Source organism: Bombina bombina, chromosome 9 (assembly GCF_027579735.1).
Source record: "Bombina bombina isolate aBomBom1 chromosome 9, aBomBom1.pri, whole genome shotgun sequence".
In the NCBI taxonomy this organism is placed as follows: domain Eukaryota; kingdom Metazoa; phylum Chordata; class Amphibia; order Anura; family Bombinatoridae; genus Bombina; species Bombina bombina.
In genome coordinates this window covers 17,586,865-17,609,990 of record NC_069507.1, presented here as the reverse complement: position 1 = coordinate 17,609,990, position 23,126 = coordinate 17,586,865, and the positions used below count along the sequence as shown (strand labels likewise).

Here is a 23,126-nt window from a genome sequence, read left to right as displayed (position 1 = left end):
TATCCTGTGTATTGTTGCGCTTGGTTTAGCAATGAGTTGCAGCCCTGTTTGGCAGTGAAGAGGTTACATTGCAGTGCATATCAGATGAATATCCTGTGTATTGTTAGCGCTTGGTCTAGCAATGAGTTGCAGCCCTGTTTGGCAGTGAAGAGGTTACATTGCAGTGCATATCAGATGAATATCCTGTGTATTGTTAGCGCTTGGTCTAGCAATGAGTTGCAGCCCTGTTTGGCAGTGAAGAGGTTACATTGCAGTGCATATCAGATGAATATCCTGTGTATTGTTGCGCTTGGTTTAGCAATGAGTTGCAGCCCTGTTTGGCAGTGAAGAGGTTACATTGCAGTGCATATCAGATGAATATCCTGTGTATTGTTGCACTTGGTTTAGCAATGAGTTGCAGCCCTGTTTGGCAGTGAAGAGGTTACATTGCAGTGCATATCAGATGAATATCCTGTGTATTGTTAGCGCTTGGTTTAGCAATGAGTTGCAGCCCTGTTTGGCAGTGAAGAGGTTACATTGCAGTGCATATCAGATGAATATCCTGTGTATTGTTAGCGCTTGGTTTAGCAATGAGTTGCAGCCCTGTTTGGCAGTGAAGAGGTTACATTGCAGTGCATATCAGATGAATATCCTGTGTATTGTTAGCGCTTGGTTTAGCAATGAGTTGCAGCCCTGTTTGGCAGTGAAGAGGTTACATTGCAGTGCATATCAGATGAATATCCTGTGTATTGTTAGCGCTTGGTCTAGCAATGAGTTGCAGCCCTGTTTGGCAGTGAAGAGGTTACATTGCAGTGCATATCAGATGAATATCCTGTGTATTGTTAGCGCTTGGTCTAGCAATGAGTTGCAGCCCTGTTTGGCAGTGAAGAGGTTACATTGCAGTGCATATCAGATGAATATCCTGTGTATTGTTAGCACACAAATACTCTCTATCTGCGCAATGCTTTAGATCAGTGTTTTTCAACCAGTGTGCCATGAGAGATCCTCAGGTGTGCCGCGGCAGACTGACAATAGTGTGACATATTTTTAAAATTTTGCTTGTTTTGATGTGACAGGCTCATCAGGCAGACAAGCAGGCATCATTTATAGCCAGGACATATTGACATTCATTCACAGACAATCATTATGATTGTTTGTGAATTAATGTCAATATGTCACGTATAGTTTGTAGGAGGCATGGCATGACAGCACAGTACAGTATATGTGTGTGTATATATATAGTATATATATATATGCTGTATTAGGCTACAATGTGTGATTTTGTCAAATTTTGGGATGGTGGTGTGCCGCATGATTTTTTAATGTAAAAAAGTGTGCCACGGCAAAAAAAAGGATGAAAATCACTGCTTTAGATAAACTCACTTTCCTTTACGGCACTGTGGAGCTGGCCGTGGTGCTGAAACTGCTTGTAAATGTCACTAAGTAACCACCCAACAGAAGAGCAAATGTTACTTGCCCACAGTATTTTCACTCATCTCAGATTATGGTGTAATAGACTTTTCAGGACCTGGTTATCTCTAGTGTTGCTGAAGGACCTCATAACATATGCCTAGTAGTGACTCGCTGACAATGTAATGCTGCGCGCATATTCTACATACGCATACTGACAATAATAGTCCTGGCAGTGAGCAACATAATTCAAATACAAAATGAAAAGCTCATACAGAACAAATTATTTATGCTCTCTACTGCAATCTGCATGACACTTGCCTAAGGGGTCTCTTCGAAAAAGGGTATTCATAACAGTTGCGTGCAGCTTCACCCTATCCCACTCTTTCAGCATTAGCCCTGAGCCCACGAACCTCTGCATGAGACGATCTGCGATGATCTGTAACCTGAGCATGACAGGAGGAAATTAACACAAGAACAGAGGGTATTTATAAGTAACATAACAATTGTACTAATGTATAAAATACTTCCATATTGTATCTCCTGCTCATTCCGTTTTACAGTCTTAGAACATCTCTTTGTATCCTTGTTCTACTCTCAATCTAGGATTCAAGTATACAGAAGTGGGGAAAGATAGAAAGACAGACAGAGAGATAGCTAGATATATAGACAGGCAGTCAGAAAGAAAGAGAGATAGCTAGATATATAGACAGGCAGTCAGAAAGAAAGAGAGATAGCTAGATATATAGACAGGCAGTCAGAAAGAAAGAGAGATAGCAAGATATATAGACAGAAAGAAAGAGAGATAGCTAGATATATAGACAGGCAGTCAGAAAGAAAGAGAGATAGTAAGATATATAGACAGAAAGAAAGAAAGAAAGAAAGAAAGAAAGAAAGAGATAGCTAGATAAATATAGACAGGCAGTCAGAAAGAGAGAGAGATAGCTAGATATATAGACAGGCAGTCAGAAAGAAAGAGAGAGAGCTAGATATATATATAGACAGGCAGTCAGAAAGAAAGAGAAATAGCTAGATATATAGACAGGCAGTCAGAAAGAAAGAGAGATAGCTAGATAAATATAGACAGGCAGTCAGAAAGAAAGAGAGATAGCTAGATATATAGACAGGCAGTCAGAAAGAAAGAGAGATAGCTAGATATATAGACAGGCAGTGAGAAAGAAAGAGAGATAGTAAGATATAAATAAAGAAAGAAAGAAAGAGAGATAGCTAGATATATAGACAGGCAGTCAGAAAGAAAGAGAGATAGCTAGATATATAGACAGGCAGTCAGAAAGAAAGAGAGATAGCTAGATAAATATAGACAGGCAGTCAGAAAGAAAGAGAGATAGCTAGATATATAGACAGGCAGTCAGAAAGAAAGAGAGATAGTAAGATATATAGACAGAAAGAAAGAAAGAAAGAAAGAAAGAAAGAGAGATAGCTAGATAAATATAGACAGGCAGTCAGAAAGAAAGAGAGATAGCTAGATATATAGACAGGCAGTCAGAAAGAAAGAGAGATAGCTAGATAAATATAGACAGGCAGTCAGAAAGAAAGAGAGATAGCTAGATATATAGACAGGCAGTCAGAAAGAAAGAGAGATAGCTAGATATATAGACAGGCAGTCAGAAAGAAAGAGAGATAGCTAGATATATAGACAGGCAGTCAGAAAGAAAGAGAGATAGCTAGATATATAGACAGGCAGTCAGAAAGAAAGAGAGATAGCTAGATATATAGACAGGCAGTGAGAAAGAAAGAGAGAGAGCTAGATAAATATAGACAGGCAGTCAGAAAGAAAGAGAGATAGCAAGATATATAGACAGGCAGTGAGAAAGAAAGAGAGATAGCAAGATATATAGACAGGCAGTCAGAAAGAAAGAGAGATAGCTAGATATATAGACAGGCAGTCAGAAAGAAAGAGAGATAGTAAGATATATAGACAGGCAGTCAGAAAGAAAGAGAGATAGTAAGATATATAGACAGAAAGAAAGAAAGAAAGAAAGAAAGAAAGAGAGATAGCTAGATAAATATAGACAGGCAGTCAGAAAGAAAGAGAGATAGCTAGATATATAGACAGGCAGTCAGAAAGAAAGAGAGATAGTAAGATATATAGAAAGAAAGAAAGAAAGAAAGAAAGAAAGAAAGAAAGAAAGAAAGAAAGAAAGAAAGAAAGAGAGATAGCTAGATAAATATAGACAGGCAGTCAGAAAGAAAGAGAGATAGCTAGATAAATATAGACAGGCAGTCAGAAAGAAAGAGAGATAGCTAGATATATAGACAGGCAGTCAGAAAGAAAGAGAGATAGTAAGATATATAGACAGAAAGAAAGAAAGAAAGAAAGAAAGAGAGATAGCTAGATAAATATAGACAGGCAGTCAGAAAGAAAGAGAGATAGCTAGATATATAGACAGGCAGTCAGAAAGAAAGAGAGATAGCTAGATAAATATAGACAGGCAGTCAGAAAGAAAGAGAGATAGCTAGATATATAGACAGGCAGTCAGAAAGAAAGAGAGATAGCTAGATATATAGACAGGCAGTCAGAAAGAAAGAGAGATAGCTAGATATATAGACAGGCAGTCAGAAAGAAAGAGAGATAGCTAGATATATAGACAGGCAGTCAGAAAGAAAGAGAGATAGCTAGATATATAGACAGGCAGTGAGAAAGAAAGAGAGAGAGCTAGATAAATATAGACAGGCAGTCAGAAAGAAAGAGAGATAGCAAGATATATAGACAGGCAGTGAGAAAGAAAGAGAGAGAGCTAGATATATATAGACAGGCAGTCAGAAAGAAAGAGAGATAGCAAGATATATAGACAGGCAGTCAGAAAGAAAGAGAGATAGCAAGATATATAGACAGGCAGTGAGAAAGAAAGAGAGATAGCTAGATATATAGAAAGAAAGAAAGAAAGAAAGAAAGAAAGAAAGAAAGAGAGATAGCTAGATATATAGACAGGCAGTCAGAAAGAAAGAGAGATAGCTAGATAAATATAGACAGGCAGTCAGAAAGAAAGAAAGAGAGAGCTAGATAAATATAGACAGGCAGTCAGAAAGAAAGAGAGATAGCTAGATAAATATAGACAGGCAGTCAGAAAGAAAGAGAGATAGCTAGATATATAGACAGGCAGTCAGAAAGAAAGAAAGAGATAGCTAGATATATAGACAGGCAGTCAGAAAGAAAGAGAGATAGCTAGATATATAGACAGGCAGTCAGAAAGAAAGAGAGATAGCTAGATATATAGACAGGCAGTCAGAAAGAAAGAGAGATAGTAAGATATATAGACAGAAAGAAAGAAAGAAAGAAAGAAAGAAAGAAAGAAAGAAAGAAAGAAAGAAAGAAAGAAAGAAAGAAAGAAAGAAAGAGAGATAGCTAGATAAATATAGACAGGCAGTCAGAAAGAAAGAAAGAGAGAGCTAGATAAATATAGACAGGCAGTCAGAAAGAAAGAGAGATAGCTAGATAAATATAGACAGGCAGTCAGAAAGAAAGAGAGATAGCTAGATAAATATAGACAGGCAGTCAGAAAGAAAGAAAGAGAGAGCTAGATAAATATAGACAGGCAGTCAGAAAGAAAGAGAGATAGCTAGATATATAGACAGGCAGTCAGAAAGAAAGAGAGATAGCTAGATATATAGACAGGCAGTCAGAAAGAAAGAGAGAGAGCTAGATATATATAGACAGGCAGTCAGAAAGAAAGAGAGCTAGATATATAGACAGGCAGTCAGAAAGAAAGAGAGAGAGCTAGATATATAGACAGGCAGTCAGAAAGAAAGAGAGAGAGCTAGATATATAGACAGGCAGTCAGAAAGAAAGAGAGATAGCTAGATATATAGACAGGCAGTCAGAAAGAAAGAGAGAGAGCTAGATATATATATAGACAGGCAGTCAGAAAGAAAGAGAAATACCTAGATATATAGACAGGCAGTCAGAAAGAAAGAGAGATAGCTAGATATATAGACAGGCAGTCAGAAAGAAAGAGAGAGAGCTAGATATATATATAGACAGGCAGTCAGAAAGAAAGAGAAATAGCTAGATATATAGACAGGCAGTCAGAAAGAAAGAGAGATAGCTAGATATATAGACAGGCAGTCAGAAAGAAAGAGAGATAGCTAGATATATAGACAGGCAGTCAGAAAGAAAAAGATATAGATAGACATTAAGAAAGAGAGATAACTAGATAGACAGACATACAGATAGACAGACTGACAGATAGACGGACTGACAGATAGACGGACTGACAGATAGACGGACTGACAGATAGACGGACTGACAGATAGACGGACTGACAGATAGACGGACTGACAGATAGACGGACTGACAGACGGACAGATGGGTGGACAGATAGGCAGAGAGATAGACAGATGGATAAAATTAGGTCACATTTAATAAGAACTTATTAAAGTGAAAAGGAAATTTATGCTTACCTGAAAAATTGATTTCTTCTATGATACGACAAGTCCACGGATTCATCCTTTACTTGTGGGATATTATCCTCCTGCTAACAGGAAGTGGCAAAGAGCACCACAGCAGAGCTGTCTATATAGCTCCTCCCTTGACTCCACCCCCCAGTCATTCGACCGAAGGTATAGGAAGAAAAAGGAGAAACTAAAAGGTGCAGAGGTGACTGAAGTTTTAAACCACAAAAATATAATCTGTCTTAAATTGACAGGGCGGGCCGTGGACTCGTCGTATCATAGAATAAATATGTATCAGGTAAGCATTAATTTCCTTTTCTTCTATAAGATACGATGAGTCCACGGATTCATCCTTTACTTGTGGGATACAATACCAAAGCTACAGGACACGGATGAAGGGAGGTACAAGACTGATACCTAAACAGAAGGCACCACTGCTTGAAGAACTTTTCTCCCAAAAATAGCCTCCGAAGAAGCAAAAGTATCAAATTTGGAAAATTTGGAAAAGGTATGAAGGGAAGACCAAGTCACAGCCTTACAAATATGTTCAACAGAAGCATCGTTTTTTAAAAGCCCATGTGGAAGCCACCGCTCTAGTGGAATGAGCTGTAATTCTTTCAGGAGGCTGCTGTCCAGCAGTCTCATAGGCCAAACGGATGATGCTTTTCAGCCAAAATGAAAGAGAGGTAGCCGTAGATTTTTGACCTCTACGTTTTCCAGAATAGACAACAAACAGAGAAGATGCTTGACGGAAATCCTTGGTCGCTTGCAAGTAAAACTTCAATGCACGAACCACGTCCAAATTATGTAACAGACGCTCCTTCTTAGAAGAAGGGTTAGGACACAGAGAAGAAACAACAATTTCCTGATTAATATTCTTATTTGAAACAACCTTAGAAAGGAATCCAGGTTTAGTACGCAAAACCACCTTATCAGAATGGAATATAAGATAAGACGAGTCGCATTTTAACGCAGATAGCTCAGAAACTCTTCGAGCAGAAGAGATAGCTACTAAAAACAGAACTTTCCAAGATAGAAGTTTAATATCTATGGAATGCATGGGTTCAAACGGAACCCCTTGAAGAACATTTAAAACTAAATTCAAACTCCAATGGCGGAGCAACAGGCTTAAACACAGGTTTAATTCTAATCAAAGCCTGACAAAACGATTGAACGCCTGGCACATCTGCCAGACGCTTGTGTAGTAAGATTGACAAAGCAGAAATCTGGCCCTTTAAGGAACTAGCGGATAACCCCTTCTCCATTCCTTCTTGGAGAAAGGACAAAATCCTAGGAATCCTGATCTTACTCCATGAGTAGCCTTTGGATTCGCACCAATAAAGATATTTACGACATATCTTATGATAAATTTTCCTAGTAACAGGCTTTCGAGCCTGAATCAAGGTATCAATGACCGACTCAGAGAATCCCCGCTTAGATAAAATCAAGCGTTCAATCTCCAGGCAGTCAGCCACAGAGAAACTAGATTTGGATGTTGGAACGGACCCTGAAAGAGAAGGTCCTGTCTCAGTGGCCGTTTCCACGCTGTCAGAGATGACATTTCCACCAGATCTGCATACCAAGTCCTGCGTGGCCACGCAGGCGCTATAAAGATTACCGAAGCCCTCTCCTGTTTGATTCTGTTTGATTTCCTCCAGACAGAGGAAAAGGAGGAAACACACAAGCCAGGTTGAACGACCATGGTACTGCTAGAGCATCAATCAGTACTGCTTGAGGATCCCTTGATCTGGACCCGTAACAAGGAAGTTTGGCATTCTGACGAGATGCCATCAGATACAATTCTGGTGTGCCCCATTGATGAATCAATTGTGCAAACACCTCCGGATGGAGCTCCCACTCCCCCGGATGAAAAGTCTGACGACTCATAAAATCTGCTTCCCAGTTCTCCACTCCTGGGATATAGATTGCTGATAGATGGCAAGAGTGAGTCTCTGTCCATCAAATTATTTTGGAAACCTCTATCATCGCTAGAGAACTCTTTGTTCCCCCTTGATGATTGATATATGCTACAGTCGTGATATTGTCCGACTGGAATCTTATGAATTTGGCCGAAGCCAGCTGAGGCCACGCCTGAAGCGCGTTGAATATCGCTCTCAGTTCTAGAATATTTATTGGAAGTAGGGCATCCTCCTGAGTCCACACACCCTGAGCCTTCAGGGAATTCTAGACTGCACCCCAGCCCAAGAGGCTGGCGTCCGTCGTCACTATGACCCATGCTGGCCTGCGGAAACACATTCCCTGGGACAGATGATCCTGTGACAACCACTAAAGAAGAGAGTCTCTGGTCTCTTGATCCAGATTTATCATAATGCATAATCCCCATTCCACTGTCTGAGCATGCACAGTTGCAGTGGTCTGAGATGCAAGAGAGCAAACGGAACTATGTCCATTGCCGCTACCATTAGTCCGATTACCTCCATACACTGAGCCACTGACGGCCGAGGAATGGAATGAAGTGCTCGGCAAGTGGTTAAGATCTTTGATTTTCTGACCTCCGTCAGAAAAATTTTCATGTCTACCGAGTCTATCAGTGTTCCTAGGAATGGAACTCTTGTTAGAGGAACAAGTGAACTCTTTTTTATGTTCACCTTCTTAGAAAAGCCAACACCATGTCCGTGTGAGATTTGGCTAGATGGTAAGTTGACGCCTGAATCAAAATATCGTCCAGATAGGGCGCCACTGCTATGCCCCGCGGCCTTAGAACCGCCAGAAGGGACCCTAGCACCTTTGTGAAAATTCTGGGAGCTGTGGCCAACCTGAAAGGAAGGGCCACAAACTGGTAATGTTTGTCCAGGAAGGCGAACCTGAGGAACTGGTGATGATCTTTGTGGATAGGAATCTGAAGGTACGCATCCTTCAAATCCACGGTGGTCATATATTAACCCTCCTGGATCAATGGTAAAATGGTCCAAATGGTCTCCATCTTGAAGGTTGGGACTCTGAGAAATTTGTTTAGAGTTTTGAGATCTAAAATCGGTCTGAAGGTTCCCCCTTTTTTTTGGGAACCACGAACAGATTGGAGTAAAACCCCTGCCCCTGTTCTACCTTTGGAACTGGGCAGATTACACCCATGGTATATAGGTCTTTTACACAGCGTAAGAACGCCTCTCTTTTTGTCTGGTTTACAGACAAACATGAAAGATGAAATCTCCCCCTTGGGAGAGAATCTTTGAATTCTAGACGCTACCCCTGGGTCACGATTTCTAATGCCCAGGAATCCTGAACGTCTCTTACCCAAGCCTAAGCGAAGAGAGAAAGTCTGCCCCCTTGTAGATCCGGTCCCGGATCGGGGGCTGCCCCTTCATGCTGTCTTGGTAGCAGCAGCTGCCTTCTTGGCCTGACCTTTATTCCAGTTCTGGTTAGGTCTACAGACTGACTTGGATTGAGCAAAATGTCCCTCCTACTTTGTGGCAGAGGAGGAAGTAGAGGGTCCACCTTTAAAGTTTCGAAAGGAACAAAAATTATTTTGTTTGGCCCTTATTTTATTTGTCTTGTCCTGAGGAAGGGCATGGCCTTTACCTCCAGTAATGTCAGAAATGATCTCCTTCAGTTCAGGCCCAAATAGGGTCTTACCCTTGAAAGGAATAGCTAACAGCTTAGATTTTGATGACACATCAGCAGACCAGGACTTAAGCCATAACGCTCTACGCGCTAAAATGGCAAAACCTGCATTCTTTGCCGTTAATTTAGTCATTTGAAAAGCGGCATCTGTAATAAAAGAATTAGCTAGCTTGAGAGCCTTAATTCTATCCAAAATATCATCTAATGGGGTCTCAACCTTAAGAGACTCCTCTAGAGCCTCAAACCAAAAAGCAGCTGCAGTAGTTACAGGAACAATGCACGCTATAGGTTGTAGAAGAAAACCCTGATGAATAAACAATTTCTTTAAAACGATTAAATTATCACAATTTTATGATAAATGCATCCCAACTTGTCAGCTAAGTTTGCCCCACAAGGAAAGGAATACTTAACCCTTAAGACCAAAAAAACGTTGCTAAAAAACATTACATTCAAACAAAAACACCCCCTGCTCCTCGCCACAGTCCTGCTGTGGCGCCTACCTGCCCTCAGGGGTCTGCAAAATCGGATTAACCCTTCGATTAGGCCCAAACTGTCTCTGAAAGGCCCACCGGAGTTGGAGCTTGCTGCTTGTCTGGGAAAAACAACTGCGCAACTGAGGCGTGAAAATAGGCCCCGCCCATCTCACTCGATGTCTCACAAACTAAAATAACCGCACCAGAGCGGTCTAACCTAGCCATGTGGGTTCATATACCCATTTAGTGAAGCCATGTGTACCCTCCATTCATAAAATAAAGTAAAAACGTTTGCCATAAAAAACGTTATCTTTCACTCCCAACATATAAACGTTTGCCCACAAACATCATATCATCAGTGTCAACCATTTTTTTATAGCCCAATATACAGGTCCAGTAATACCCCTCTCTATGCATTAGGATTACTGTACTGTCAGACAATTCTGAAATAACACAGTGTCTCCAGAAAAAAAAATGACTGAACATACCTCAATGTAGCATGAAAACCGTTCCTCACACTGAAGTTTCTTAAGTACTCCTCAGCCATTCTGTGGGAACTACTCTGGATCTTAGTAACAACTGCTAAGATCATCAGTCTCAAGGAAGAAGTCTTCATCCATCTGCTGCCTGGGAAAAAATAGCACTCACCAGTACCATTTAAAATAAAAAAGTCTTGCTTGAAGAAAATAAAAACAAACATTTTATCACCTCTTTCACTTCACCCTTCCTATTACTTAGAGTAGGCAAAGAGAATGACTAGGGGGTGGAGTCAAGGGAGGAGCTATATAGACAGCTCTGCTGTGGTACTCTTTGCCACTTCCTGTTAGCAGGAGGATAATATCCCACAAGTAAAGGATGAATCCATGGACTCGTCATATCTTATAGAAGAAATACAATTATTCAGTGTTCTATTTATTTTTTTGTGCTCCGTTGGCACTGGGAAATCTGATCCCCTATCCCCAGAATTTTATCTTATATTTGTCTCACATATTTCTCACAATCCAAAAGCCAGATAGATAAAAAATATATGATCTATTGCTCCCTGTATGTCTCACATCTCATATCATGCATTTAACATATTTATTATGTGATTCAGACAAAACCTTACTGCACAATCAATGTGCTCATTAGTATTAGACTATTTATACAAAACCTAACCTCTAAAGCAGGTTATATACTGCACTTATATTAAGGAGTTCTGAACACTGCACATTTCAGCAGCTGGATCCATACAAATGTTCCAGAAATGAAGTGATATGATTAATAGATCAATTACAATACCAGGAAATGAAACACTCCAGTTTAAACACAAGTTTGATAAGACAATCCCTATGAATGGTCCTCACAGCAAGCACAGTGTCCACATGAGTCTGCACAGACAACAGTGTAAGCTCATTAACACAGAAGAGAGCACATCACACAGGTCTGTTAGCTTTTTTCCTTTTCTGCTAATAAACATTGGGAAGAGGTTGCTTAAATTACAACAGATAGAGCAAATGGCAGCACAGGAGACGCTCCCCTTGCCAGCAGCAAAGCTAGTATTTAATTAAAATGACTCATTGCTTTATCAGTACAACGGTTACAGACTGTACTGCAATCTTATTCAGCTGGCATTAGATGGCACCGGTTTTTATACTTTTACTCTCTGTTTGTAAATATGAAATCATTTTACATGGCCAAAAACAATAGTCGTAACCATTGTATCATTTAAGCAAGCAATTATACAGAACAAGAAATCTACCTGAGATCACCCCTATCACTGAGGGCCGGATTACAAGTGGCACGCTTTTGTTAGCACAAGTGATATCCCCTGAGATCACCCCTATCACTGAGGGCCGGATTACAAGTGGCACGCTTTTGTTAGCGCTCAAGATATATCCCCTGAGATCACCCCTATCACTGAGGGCCGGATTACAAGCGGCACGTTTTTGTTAGCGCAAGTGATATCCCCTGAGATCACCCCTATCACTGAGGGCCGGATTACAAGCGGCACATTTTTGTTAGCGCAAGTGATATCCCCTGAGATCACCCCTATCACTGAGGGCCGGATTACAAGTGGCATGCTTTTGTTAGCACAAGTGATATCCCCTGAGATCACCCCTATCACTGAGGGCCGGATTACAAGTGGCACGCTTTTGTTAGCGCTCAAGTTATATCCCCTGAGATCACCCCTATCACTGAGGGCCGGATTACAAGCGGCACGTTTTTGTTAGCGCAAGTGATATCCCCTGAGATCACCCCTATCACTGAGGGCCGGATTACAAGTGGCACGTTTTTGTTAGAGCAAGTGATATCCCCTGAGATCACCCCTATCACTGAGGGCCGGATTACAAGTGGCACGCTTTTGTTAGCGCAAGTTATATCCCCTGAGATCACCCCTATCACTGAGGGCCGGATTACAAGTGGCATGCTTTTGTTAGCGCAAGTGATATCCCCTGAGATCACCACTATCACTGAGGGCCGGATTACAAGTGGCACGCTTTTGTTAGCGCAAGTTATATCCCCTGAGATCACCCCTATCACTGAGGGCCGGATTACAAGTGGCACACTTTGTTAGCGCAAGTTTCATCACCTGAGATCACCCCTATCACTGAGGGCAGGATAACAAGTGGCACGCTTTTGTTAGCGCAAGTTATAAACCCTGAGATCACCCCTATCACTGAGGGCTGGATTACAAGTCACGTCCTGTTCATCTTTCAGTAGTTTGATCAGTTCTATTGAGTCTAGAAGAAATGAGGCGACATTCCGTACCAAGGGCTGCAAAAAGTTATGCACAAATGTAGCCAGTGTTTGCAGAAGTGATCCTCTAGCTGAAATAATCGGCCAGTCCCGGTGGATGTATTGGATCCTTGTGCACCTCTGGCAATGTATAGATAATCGGTATTATCGGATGATCAACCACAAGTCTTCTACACTCAATAGAACTGATCAAACTACTGAAAGATGAACAGGACGTGACTGAGGAAGATATCCTCGTCACTCTAGATGTAACAAGTCTTTATACAGTGATCCCGCATAATGGTGGTCTAGCAGCCGTACAGACACACCTAAGGAAGTATCCATATATAGGTCCACCACCTGAGGTACTACTACAACTCCTGGAATATTGCCTGACCCTGAATTATTTCAAATTTGAACACAAATATTATCTGCAGACAGCAGGAACTGCTATGGGGTCCAATGTGGCCCCATCTTATGCTAATATTTACATGTCTGAATTTGAGGAGCATGTAACTGACTGTTTCCAGGATAGCAGAATACGTTTATATAGGAGATACATAGACAATCTGTTCTTGATCTGGTCAGGCACCCAGGAAGATCTTGATGTATGGGTGAACACCCTGAATCAAACGACAGACAACTTGAAGTTTAAGCTAACCGCTTCAAAAACACAAATCGACTTCTTGGATCTAAGGATCTTTAAAAATCAACAACATCTTGAAACAACTCTATACAGCCTAGAGACTGATAGGAATTCATTACTTCGGGCTGACAGTTGCCATCCCCCGGCTCTCAAACGAGCCCTTCCTAAATCACAATTGAAAAGAGTGATTAGGAATAACTCTGTGAAACCCCTACGAGATGAACAACTGGTGGATATGCAGAATAAATTCCGTAGTAGGGGGTACTATGAGAAGAATCTACAGGCCACATTGAACAAGGTTGGTAACCTGACCCAAGAGGAGGCTCTGAAGAAAAAGAACTCCAACAGTGAAACTGAGAAGAGACTTACTTTTGTGACTGCTTTCACTCCGGAAAATTGGGAAGCACCAGCAATCCTGCGTAGGAATTGGGAGACTGTCAAAAGTGATAAAGATCTTCCGCTACATAACTATGAGGCCCCCAGGATTGGATACAAAAGATGCAGGTCATTACGAGATATTTTGATGAGACCTGATTTCAAACCAAGTTACAATCCAGGCACATGGTTGGGAACACCCAAAAATGGATGCTTCGGGGGCTACTTATCAAGCCGTCTACTTTTCTGGCTTCGCCGGCCCAATACGTCCGCCTAAGCTCGCCTACCTTCGCCGCCGCGGACCTTGAATACGTTCGCCTAAGTTATCAAATAAAGCTGTCAAAAAGCCGCGGGGCGATGAGCAGCGGACTGTGACAGTTATCACTCATCCGATCTCGCTGCCCTTCGGCTTTTTCCCAGCTTTATTGCTAGCCTGTCACTAAGCACTCACACTAAACTACACTGTTCTACCCCCTATACCTGCGCCCCCGGAGGCCCCCGCAACTAAATAAAGTTACTAACCCCTAAACCGCCGCTCCTAGACCCCGCCGCAAGTCTTATAAATGTATTAACCCCTAAACCGCCGCTCCTAGACCCCGCCGCAAGTCTTATAAATGTATTAACCCCTAAACCGCCGCTCCCGGACACCGCTGCCACCTACATTATACCTAGTAACCCCTATCCTGCCCCCCCTATACCGTCGCCCTCTATTATAAAATGATTAACCCCTATCCTGCTGATCCCGCACCTCTCCGCAACTAAATAAATAGTTTAACCCCTAAACCGCCACTCCATGAACCCGCCGCAACCTATAATAAATTTATTAACCCCTATCCTGCCCCCCACTACGCCGCCGCCACTGTAATAAAATGATTAACCCCTAAACCTAAGTCTAACCCTAACCATAACGCCCCCCTAACTTAAATATTAATTAAATAAATCTAAATAAATTAACTCTTATTAACTAAATGAATCCTATTTAAAACTAAATACTTACCTTTAAAATAAACCCTAATATAGCTACAATATAAATAATAATTATATTCTAGCTATCTTAGGATTTATTTTTATTTTACAGGTACCTTTCAATTTATTTTAACCAGGTACAATAGCTATTAAATAGTTATTAACTATTTAATAGCTTATCTAGCTAAAATAAAGAGAAATGTACCTGTGAAATAAATCCTAACCTAAGTTACAATTACACCTAACACTACACTATACTTTAATAAATTATTCCTATTTAAAAATAAATACTTACCTGTAAAATAAACCCTAAGATAGCTACAATGTAATTAATAATTATATTATAGCTATCTTAGGATTTATATTTATTTTACAGGTAACTTTGTATTTATTTTAGCTAGTTAGAATAGTTATTAAATAGTTATTAACTATTTAATAACTACCTAGCTAAAAGAAATACAAAATTACCTGTAAAATAAATCCTAACTTAAGTTACAATTAAACCTAATACTACACTATCATTAAATTAACTAAATAAACTACCTACAAATAACTACAATGAAATACAATTACATAAACTAACTAAAGTACAAAAAATAAAAAAAGCTAAGTTACAAAAAATAAAAAATTAAGTTACAAACATGTTAAAAATATTACAACAATTTTAAGCTACTTACACCTAATCTAAGCCCCCTAATAAAATAACAAACCCCCCCAAAATAAAAAAAATCCCTACCCTATTCTAAATTACATAAATTTCAAAGCTCTTTTACCTTACCAGCCCTTAAAAGGGCCATTTGTGGGGGCATGCCCCAAAAAGTTCAGCTCTTTTGCCTGTAAAATAAAAATACAACCCCCCCCCCCAACATTAAAACCCACCACCCACATACCCCTAATCTAACCCAAACCCCCCTTACAAAAACCTAACACTAATCCCCTGAAGATCATCCTACCTTGAGTCGTCTTCACTCAGCCGAGCCACCGATGGAACTGAAGAGGGCATCCGGAACGGAAGAAGTTAATCCTCTAAGCGGAGCTGAAGAAATCTTCCATCCGATGAAGTCATCATCCAGGCGGCGCTGAAGAAGTCTTCGATCCGGCCGATGTCATCTTCAAAGAGGCGCTGAAGAGGTCTTCTATCCGGGCGAAGTCATCTTCCAAGCCGGGTCTTCAATCTTCCTTCCGCCGACGCGGAACCACCTTCTTCACCGACGGACTACGACGAATGACGGCTCCTTTAAGGGACGTCATCCAAGATGGCGTCCCCTCAATTCCGATTGGCTGATAGGATTCTATCAGCCAATCGGAATTAAGGTAGGAAAATCTGATTGGCTGATGGAATCAGCCAATCAGATTCAAGTTCAATCCGATTGGCTGATCCAATCAGCCAATCAGATTGAGCTCGCATTCTATTGGCTGATCGGAACAGCCAATAGAATGCGAGCTCAATCTGATTGGCTGATTCCATCAGCCAATCAGATTTTCCTACCTTAATTCCGATTGGCTGATAGAATCCTATCAGCCAATCGGAATTGAGGGGACGCCATCTTGGATGACGTCCCTTAAAGGAGCCGTCATTCGTCGTAGTCCGTCGGTGAAGAAGGTGGTTCCGCGTCGGCGGAAGGAAGATTGAAGACACGGCTTGGAAGATGACTTCGCCCGGATAGAAGACCTCTTCAGCGCCTCTTTGAAGATGACATCGGCCGGATCGAAGACTAAGATCATCAGTCTCAAGGAAGAAGTCTTCATCCATCTGCTGCCTGGGAAAAAATAGCACTCACCAGTACCATTTAAAATAAAAAAGTCTTGCTTGAAGAAAATAAAAACAAACATTTTATCACCTCTTTCACTTCACCCTTCCTATTACTTAGAGTAGGCAAAGAGAATGACTAGGGGGTGGAGTCAAGGGAGGAGCTATATAGACAGCTCTGCTGTGGTACTCTTTGCCACTTCCTGTTAGCAGGAGGATAATATCCCACAAGTAAAGGATGAATCCATGGACTCGTCATATCTTATAGAAGAAATACAATTATTCAGTGTTCTATTTATTTTTTTGTGCTCCGTTGGCACTGGGAAATCTGATCCCCTATCCCCAGAATTTTATCTTATATTTGTCTCACATATTTCTCACAATCCAAAAGCCAGATAGATAAAAAATATATGATCTATTGCTCCCTGTATGTCTCACATCTCATATCATGCATTTAACATATTTATTATGTGATTCAGACAAAACCTTACTGCACAATCAATGTGCTCATTAGTATTAGACTATTTATACAAAACCTAACCTCTAAAGCAGGTTATATACTGCACTTATATTAAGGAGTTCTGAACACTGCACATTTCAGCAGCTGGATCCATACAAATGTTCCAGAAATGAAGTGATATGATTAATAGATCAATTACAATACCAGGAAATGAAACACTCCAGTTTAAACACAAGTTTGATAAGACAATCCCTATGAATGGTCCTCACAGCAAGCACAGTGTCCACATGAGTCTGCACAGACAACAGTGTAAGCTCATTAACACAGAAGAGAGCACATCACACAGGTCTGTTAGCTTTTTTCCTTTTCTGCTAATAAACATTGGGAAGAGGTTGCTTAAATTACAACAGATAGAGCAAATGGCAGCACAGGAGACGCTCCCCTTGCCAGCAGCAAAGCTAGTATTTAATTAAAATGACTCATTGCTTTATCAGTACAACGGTTACAGACTGTACTGCAATCTTATTCAGCTGGCATTAGATGGCACCGGTTTTTATACTTTTACTCTCTGTTTGTAAATATGAAATCATTTTACATGGCCAAAAACAATAGTCGTAACCATTGTATCATTTAAGCAAGCAATTATACAGAACAAGAAATCTACCTGAGATCACCCCTATCACTGAGGGCCGGATTACAAGTGGCACGCTTTTGTTAGCACAAGTGATATCCCCTGAGATCACCCCTATCACTGAGGGCCGGATTACAAGTGGCACGCTTTTGTTAGCGCTCAAGATATATCCCCTGAGATCACCCCTATCACTGAGGGCCGGATTACAAGCGGCACGTTTTTGTTAGCGCAAGTGATATCCCCTGAGATCACCCCTATCACTGAGGGCCGGATTACAAGCGGCACATTTTTGTTAGCGCAAGTGATATCCCCTGAGATCACCCCTATCACTGAGGGCCGGATTACAAGTGGCATGCTTTTGTTAGCACAAGTGATATCCCCTGAGATCACCCCTATCACTGAGGGCCGGATTACAAGTGGCACGCTTTTGTTAGCGCTCAAGTTATATCCCCTGAGATCACCCCTATCACTGAGGGCCGGATTACAAGCGGCACGTTTTTGTTAGCGCAAGTGATATCCCCTGAGATCACCCCTATCACTGAGGGCCGGATTACAAGTGGCACGTTTTTGTTAGAGCAAGTGATATCCCCTGAGATCACCCCTATCACTGAGGGCCGGATTACAAGTGGCACGCTTTTGTTAGCGCAAGTTATATCCCCTGAGATCACCCCTATCACTGAGGGCCGGATTACAAGTGGCATGCTTTTGTTAGCGCAAGTGATATCCCCTGAGATCACCACTATCACTGAGGGCCGGATTACAAGTGGCACGCTTTTGTTAGCGCAAGTTATATCCCCTGAGATCACCCCTATCACTGAGGGCCGGATTACAAGTGGCACACTTTGTTAGCGCAAGTTTCATCACCTGAGATCACCCCTATCACTGAGGGCAGGATAACAAGTGGCACGCTTTTGTTAGCGCAAGTTATAAACCCTGAGATCACCCCTATCACTGAGGGCTGGATTACAAGTCACGTCCTGTTCATCTTTCAGTAGTTTGATCAGTTCTATTGAGTCTAGAAGAAATGAGGCGACATTCCGTACCAAGGGCTGCAAAAAGTTATGCACAAATGTAGCCAGTGTTTGCAGAAGTGATCCTCTAGCTGAAATAATCGGCCAGTCCCGGTGGATGTATTGGATCCTTGTGCACCTCTGGCAATGTATAGATAATCGGTATTATCGGATGATCAACCACAAGTCTTCTACACTCAATAGAACTGATCAAACTACTGAAAGATGAACAGGACGTGACTGAGGAAGATATCCTCGTCACTCTAGATGTAACAAGTCTTTATACAGTGATCCCGCATAATGGTGGTCTAGCAGCCGTACAGACACACCTAAGGAAGTATCCATATATAGGTCCACCACCTGAGGTACTACTACAACTCCTGGAATATTGCCTGACCCTGAATTATTTCAAATTTGAACACAAATATTATCTGCAGACAGCAGGAACTGCTATGGGGTCCAATGTGGCCCCATCTTATGCTAATATTTACATGTCTGAATTTGAGGAGCATGTAACTGACTGTTTCCAGGATAGCAGAATACGTTTATATAGGAGATACATAGACAATCTGTTCTTGATCTGGTCAGGCACCCAGGAAGATCTTGATGTATGGGTGAACACCCTGAATCAAACGACAGACAACTTGAAGTTTAAGCTAACCGCTTCAAAAACACAAATCGACTTCTTGGATCTAAGGATCTTTAAAAATCAACAACATCTTGAAACAACTCTATACAGCCTAGAGACTGATAGGAATTCATTACTTCGGGCTGACAGTTGCCATCCCCCGGCTCTCAAACGAGCCCTTCCTAAATCACAATTGAAAAGAGTGATTAGGAATAACTCTGTGAAACCCCTACGAGATGAACAACTGGTGGATATGCAGAATAAATTCCGTAGTAGGGGGTACTATGAGAAGAATCTACAGGCCACATTGAACAAGGTTGGTAACCTGACCCAAGAGGAGGCTCTGAAGAAAAAGAACTCCAACAGTGAAACTGAGAAGAGACTTACTTTTGTGACTGCTTTCACTCCGGAAAATTGGGAAGCACCAGCAATCCTGCGTAGGAATTGGGAGACTGTCAAAAGTGATAAAGATCTTCCGCTACATAACTATGAGGCCCCCAGGATTGGATACAAAAGATGCAGGTCATTACGAGATATTTTGATGAGACCTGATTTCAAACCAAGTTACAATCCAGGCACATGGTTGGGAACACCCAAAAATGGATGCTTCGGGGGCTACTTATCAAGCCGTCTACTTTTCTGGCTTCGCCGGCCCAATACGTCCGCCTAAGCTCGCCTACCTTCGCCGCCGCGGACCTTGAATACGTTCGCCTAAGTTATCAAATAAAGCTGTCAAAAAGCCGCGGGGCGATGAGCAGCGGACTGTGACAGTTATCACTCATCCGATCTCGCTGCCCTTCGGCTTTTTCCCAGCTTTATTGCTAGCCTGTCACTAAGCACTCACACTAAACTACACTGTTCTACCCCCTATACCTGCGCCCCCGGAGGCCCCCGCAACTAAATAAAGTTACTAACCCCTAAACCGCCGCTCCTAGACCCCGCCGCAAGTCTTATAAATGTATTAACCCCTAAACCGCCGCTCCTAGACCCCGCCGCAAGTCTTATAAATGTATTAACCCCTAAACCGCCGCTCCCGGACACCGCTGCCACCTACATTATACCTAGTAACCCCTATCCTGCCCCCCCTATACCGTCGCCCTCTATTATAAAATGATTAACCCCTATCCTGCTGATCCCGCACCTCTCCGCAACTAAATAAATAGTTTAACCCCTAAACCGCCACTCCATGAACCCGCCGCAACCTATAATAAATTTATTAACCCCTATCCTGCCCCCCACTACGCCGCCGCCACTGTAATAAAATGATTAACCCCTAAACCTAAGTCTAACCCTAACCATAACGCCCCCCTAACTTAAATATTAATTAAATAAATCTAAATAAATTAACTCTTATTAACTAAATGAATCCTATTTAAAACTAAATACTTACCTTTAAAATAAACCCTAATATAGCTACAATATAAATAATAATTATATTCTAGCTATCTTAGGATTTATTTTTATTTTACAGGTACCTTTCAATTTATTTTAACCAGGTACAATAGCTATTAAATAGTTATTAACTATTTAATAGCTTATCTAGCTAAAATAAAGAGAAATGTACCTGTGAAATAAATCCTAACCTAAGTTACAATTACACCTAACACTACACTATACTTTAATAAATTATTCCTATTTAAAAATAAATACTTACCTGTAAAATAAACCCTAAGATAGCTACAATGTAATTAATAATTATATTATAGCTATCTTAGGATTTATATTTATTTTACAGGTAACTTTGTATTTATTTTAGCTAGTTAGAATAGTTATTAAATAGTTATTAACTATTTAATAACTACCTAGCTAAAAGAAATACAAAATTACCTGTAAAATAAATCCTAACTTAAGTTACAATTAAACCTAATACTACACTATCATTAAATTAACTAAATAAACTACCTACAAATAACTACAATGAAATACAATTACATAAACTAACTAAAGTACAAAAAATAAAAAAAGCTAAGTTACAAAAAATAAAAAATTAAGTTACAAACATGTTAAAAATATTACAACAATTTTAAGCTACTTACACCTAATCTAAGCCCCCTAATAAAATAACAAACCCCCCCAAAATAAAAAAAATCCCTACCCTATTCTAAATTACATAAATTTCAAAGCTCTTTTACCTTACCAGCCCTTAAAAGGGCCATTTGTGGGGGCATGCCCCAAAAAGTTCAGCTCTTTTGCCTGTAAAATAAAAATACAACCCCCCCCCCCAACATTAAAACCCACCACCCACATACCCCTAATCTAACCCAAACCCCCCTTACAAAAACCTAACACTAATCCCCTGAAGATCATCCTACCTTGAGTCGTCTTCACTCAGCCGAGCCACCGATGGAACTGAAGAGGGCATCCGGAACGGAAGAAGTTAATCCTCTAAGCGGAGCTGAAGAAATCTTCCATCCGATGAAGTCATCATCCAGGCGGCGCTGAAGAAGTCTTCGATCCGGCCGATGTCATCTTCAAAGAGGCGCTGAAGAGGTCTTCTATCCGGGCGAAGTCATCTTCCAAGCCGGGTCTTCAATCTTCCTTCCGCCGACGCGGAACCACCTTCTTCACCGACGGACTACGACGAATGACGGCTCCTTTAAGGGACGTCATCCAAGATGGCGTCCCCTCAATTCCGATTGGCTGATAGGATTCTATCAGCCAATCGGAATTAAGGTAGGAAAATCTGATTGGCTGATGGAATCAGCCAATCAGATTCAAGTTCAATCCGATTGGCTGATCCAATCAGCCAATCAGATTGAGCTCGCATTCTATTGGCTGATCGGAACAGCCAATAGAATGCGAGCTCAATCTGATTGGCTGATTCCATCAGCCAATCAGATTTTCCTACCTTAATTCCGATTGGCTGATAGAATCCTATCAGCCAATCGGAATTGAGGGGACGCCATCTTGGATGACGTCCCTTAAAGGAGCCGTCATTCGTCGTAGTCCGTCGGTGAAGAAGGTGGTTCCGCGTCGGCGGAAGGAAGATTGAAGACACGGCTTGGAAGATGACTTCGCCCGGATAGAAGACCTCTTCAGCGCCTCTTTGAAGATGACATCGGCCGGATCGAAGACTTCTTCAGCGCCGCCTGGATGATGACTTCATCGGATGGAAGATTTCTTCAGCGCCGCTTGGAGGATTAACTTCTTCCGCTCCGGATGTCCTCTTCAGTTCCATCGGTGGCTCGGCTGAGTGAAGACGACTCAAGGTAGGATGATCTTCAGGGGATTAGTGTTAGGTTTTTGTAAGGGGGGTTTGGGTTAGATTAGGGGTATGTGGGTGGTGGGTTTTAATGTTGGGGGGGGGGTTGTATTTTTATTTTACAGGCAAAAGAGCTGAACTTTTTGGGGCATGCCCCCACAAATGGCCCTTTTAAGGGCTGGTAAGGTAAAAGAGCTTTGAAATTTATGTAATTTAGAATAGGGTAGGGATTTTTTTTATTTTGGGGGGGTTTGTTATTTTATTAGGGGGCTTAGATTAGGTGTAAGTAGCTTAAAATTGTTGTAATATTTTTAACATGTTTGTAACTTAATTTTTTATTTTTTGTAACTTAGCTTTTTTTATTTTTTGTACTTTAGTTAGTTTATGTAATTGTATTTCATTGTAGTTATTTGTAGGTAGTTTATTTAGTTAATTTAATGATAGTGTAGTATTAGGTTTAATTGTAACTTAAGTTAGGATTTATTTTACAGGTAATTTTGTATTTCTTTTAGCTAGGTAGTTATTAAATAGTTAATAACTATTTAATAACTATTCTAACTAGCTAAAATAAATACAAAGTTACCTGTAAAATAAATATAAATCCTAAGATAGCTATAATATAATTATTAATTACATTGTAGCTATCTTAGGGTTTATTTTACAGGTAAGTATTTATTTTTAAATAGGAATAATTTATTAAAGTATAGTGTAGTGTTAGGTGTAATTGTAACTTAGGTTAGGATTTATTTCACAGGTACATTTCTCTTTATTTTAGCTAGGTAAGCTATTAAATAGTTAATAACTATTTAATAGCTATTGTACATGGTTAAAATAAATTGAAAGGTACCTGTAAAATAAAAATAAATCCTAAAATAGCTAGAAT

At 40.8% G+C, this 23,126-nt stretch overlaps 1 protein-coding gene across 3 annotated transcripts in view; it reads right to left on the bottom strand.

Moving 5' to 3' along the window:
* The window catches only part of ASCC1 (activating signal cointegrator 1 complex subunit 1), a 376,933-nt gene that overhangs the window by 134,693 nt on the left and 219,114 nt on the right, over nt 1–23,126 (bottom strand). For all 3 annotated transcript variants that reach the window (XM_053691927.1, XM_053691929.1, XM_053691928.1), the window contains exon 8: nt 1,711–1,835. In XM_053691927.1, the coding sequence (XP_053547902.1) occupies nt 1,711–1,835 (125 nt within the window). The remainder of the gene's footprint in view (nt 1–1,710; nt 1,836–23,126) is intronic.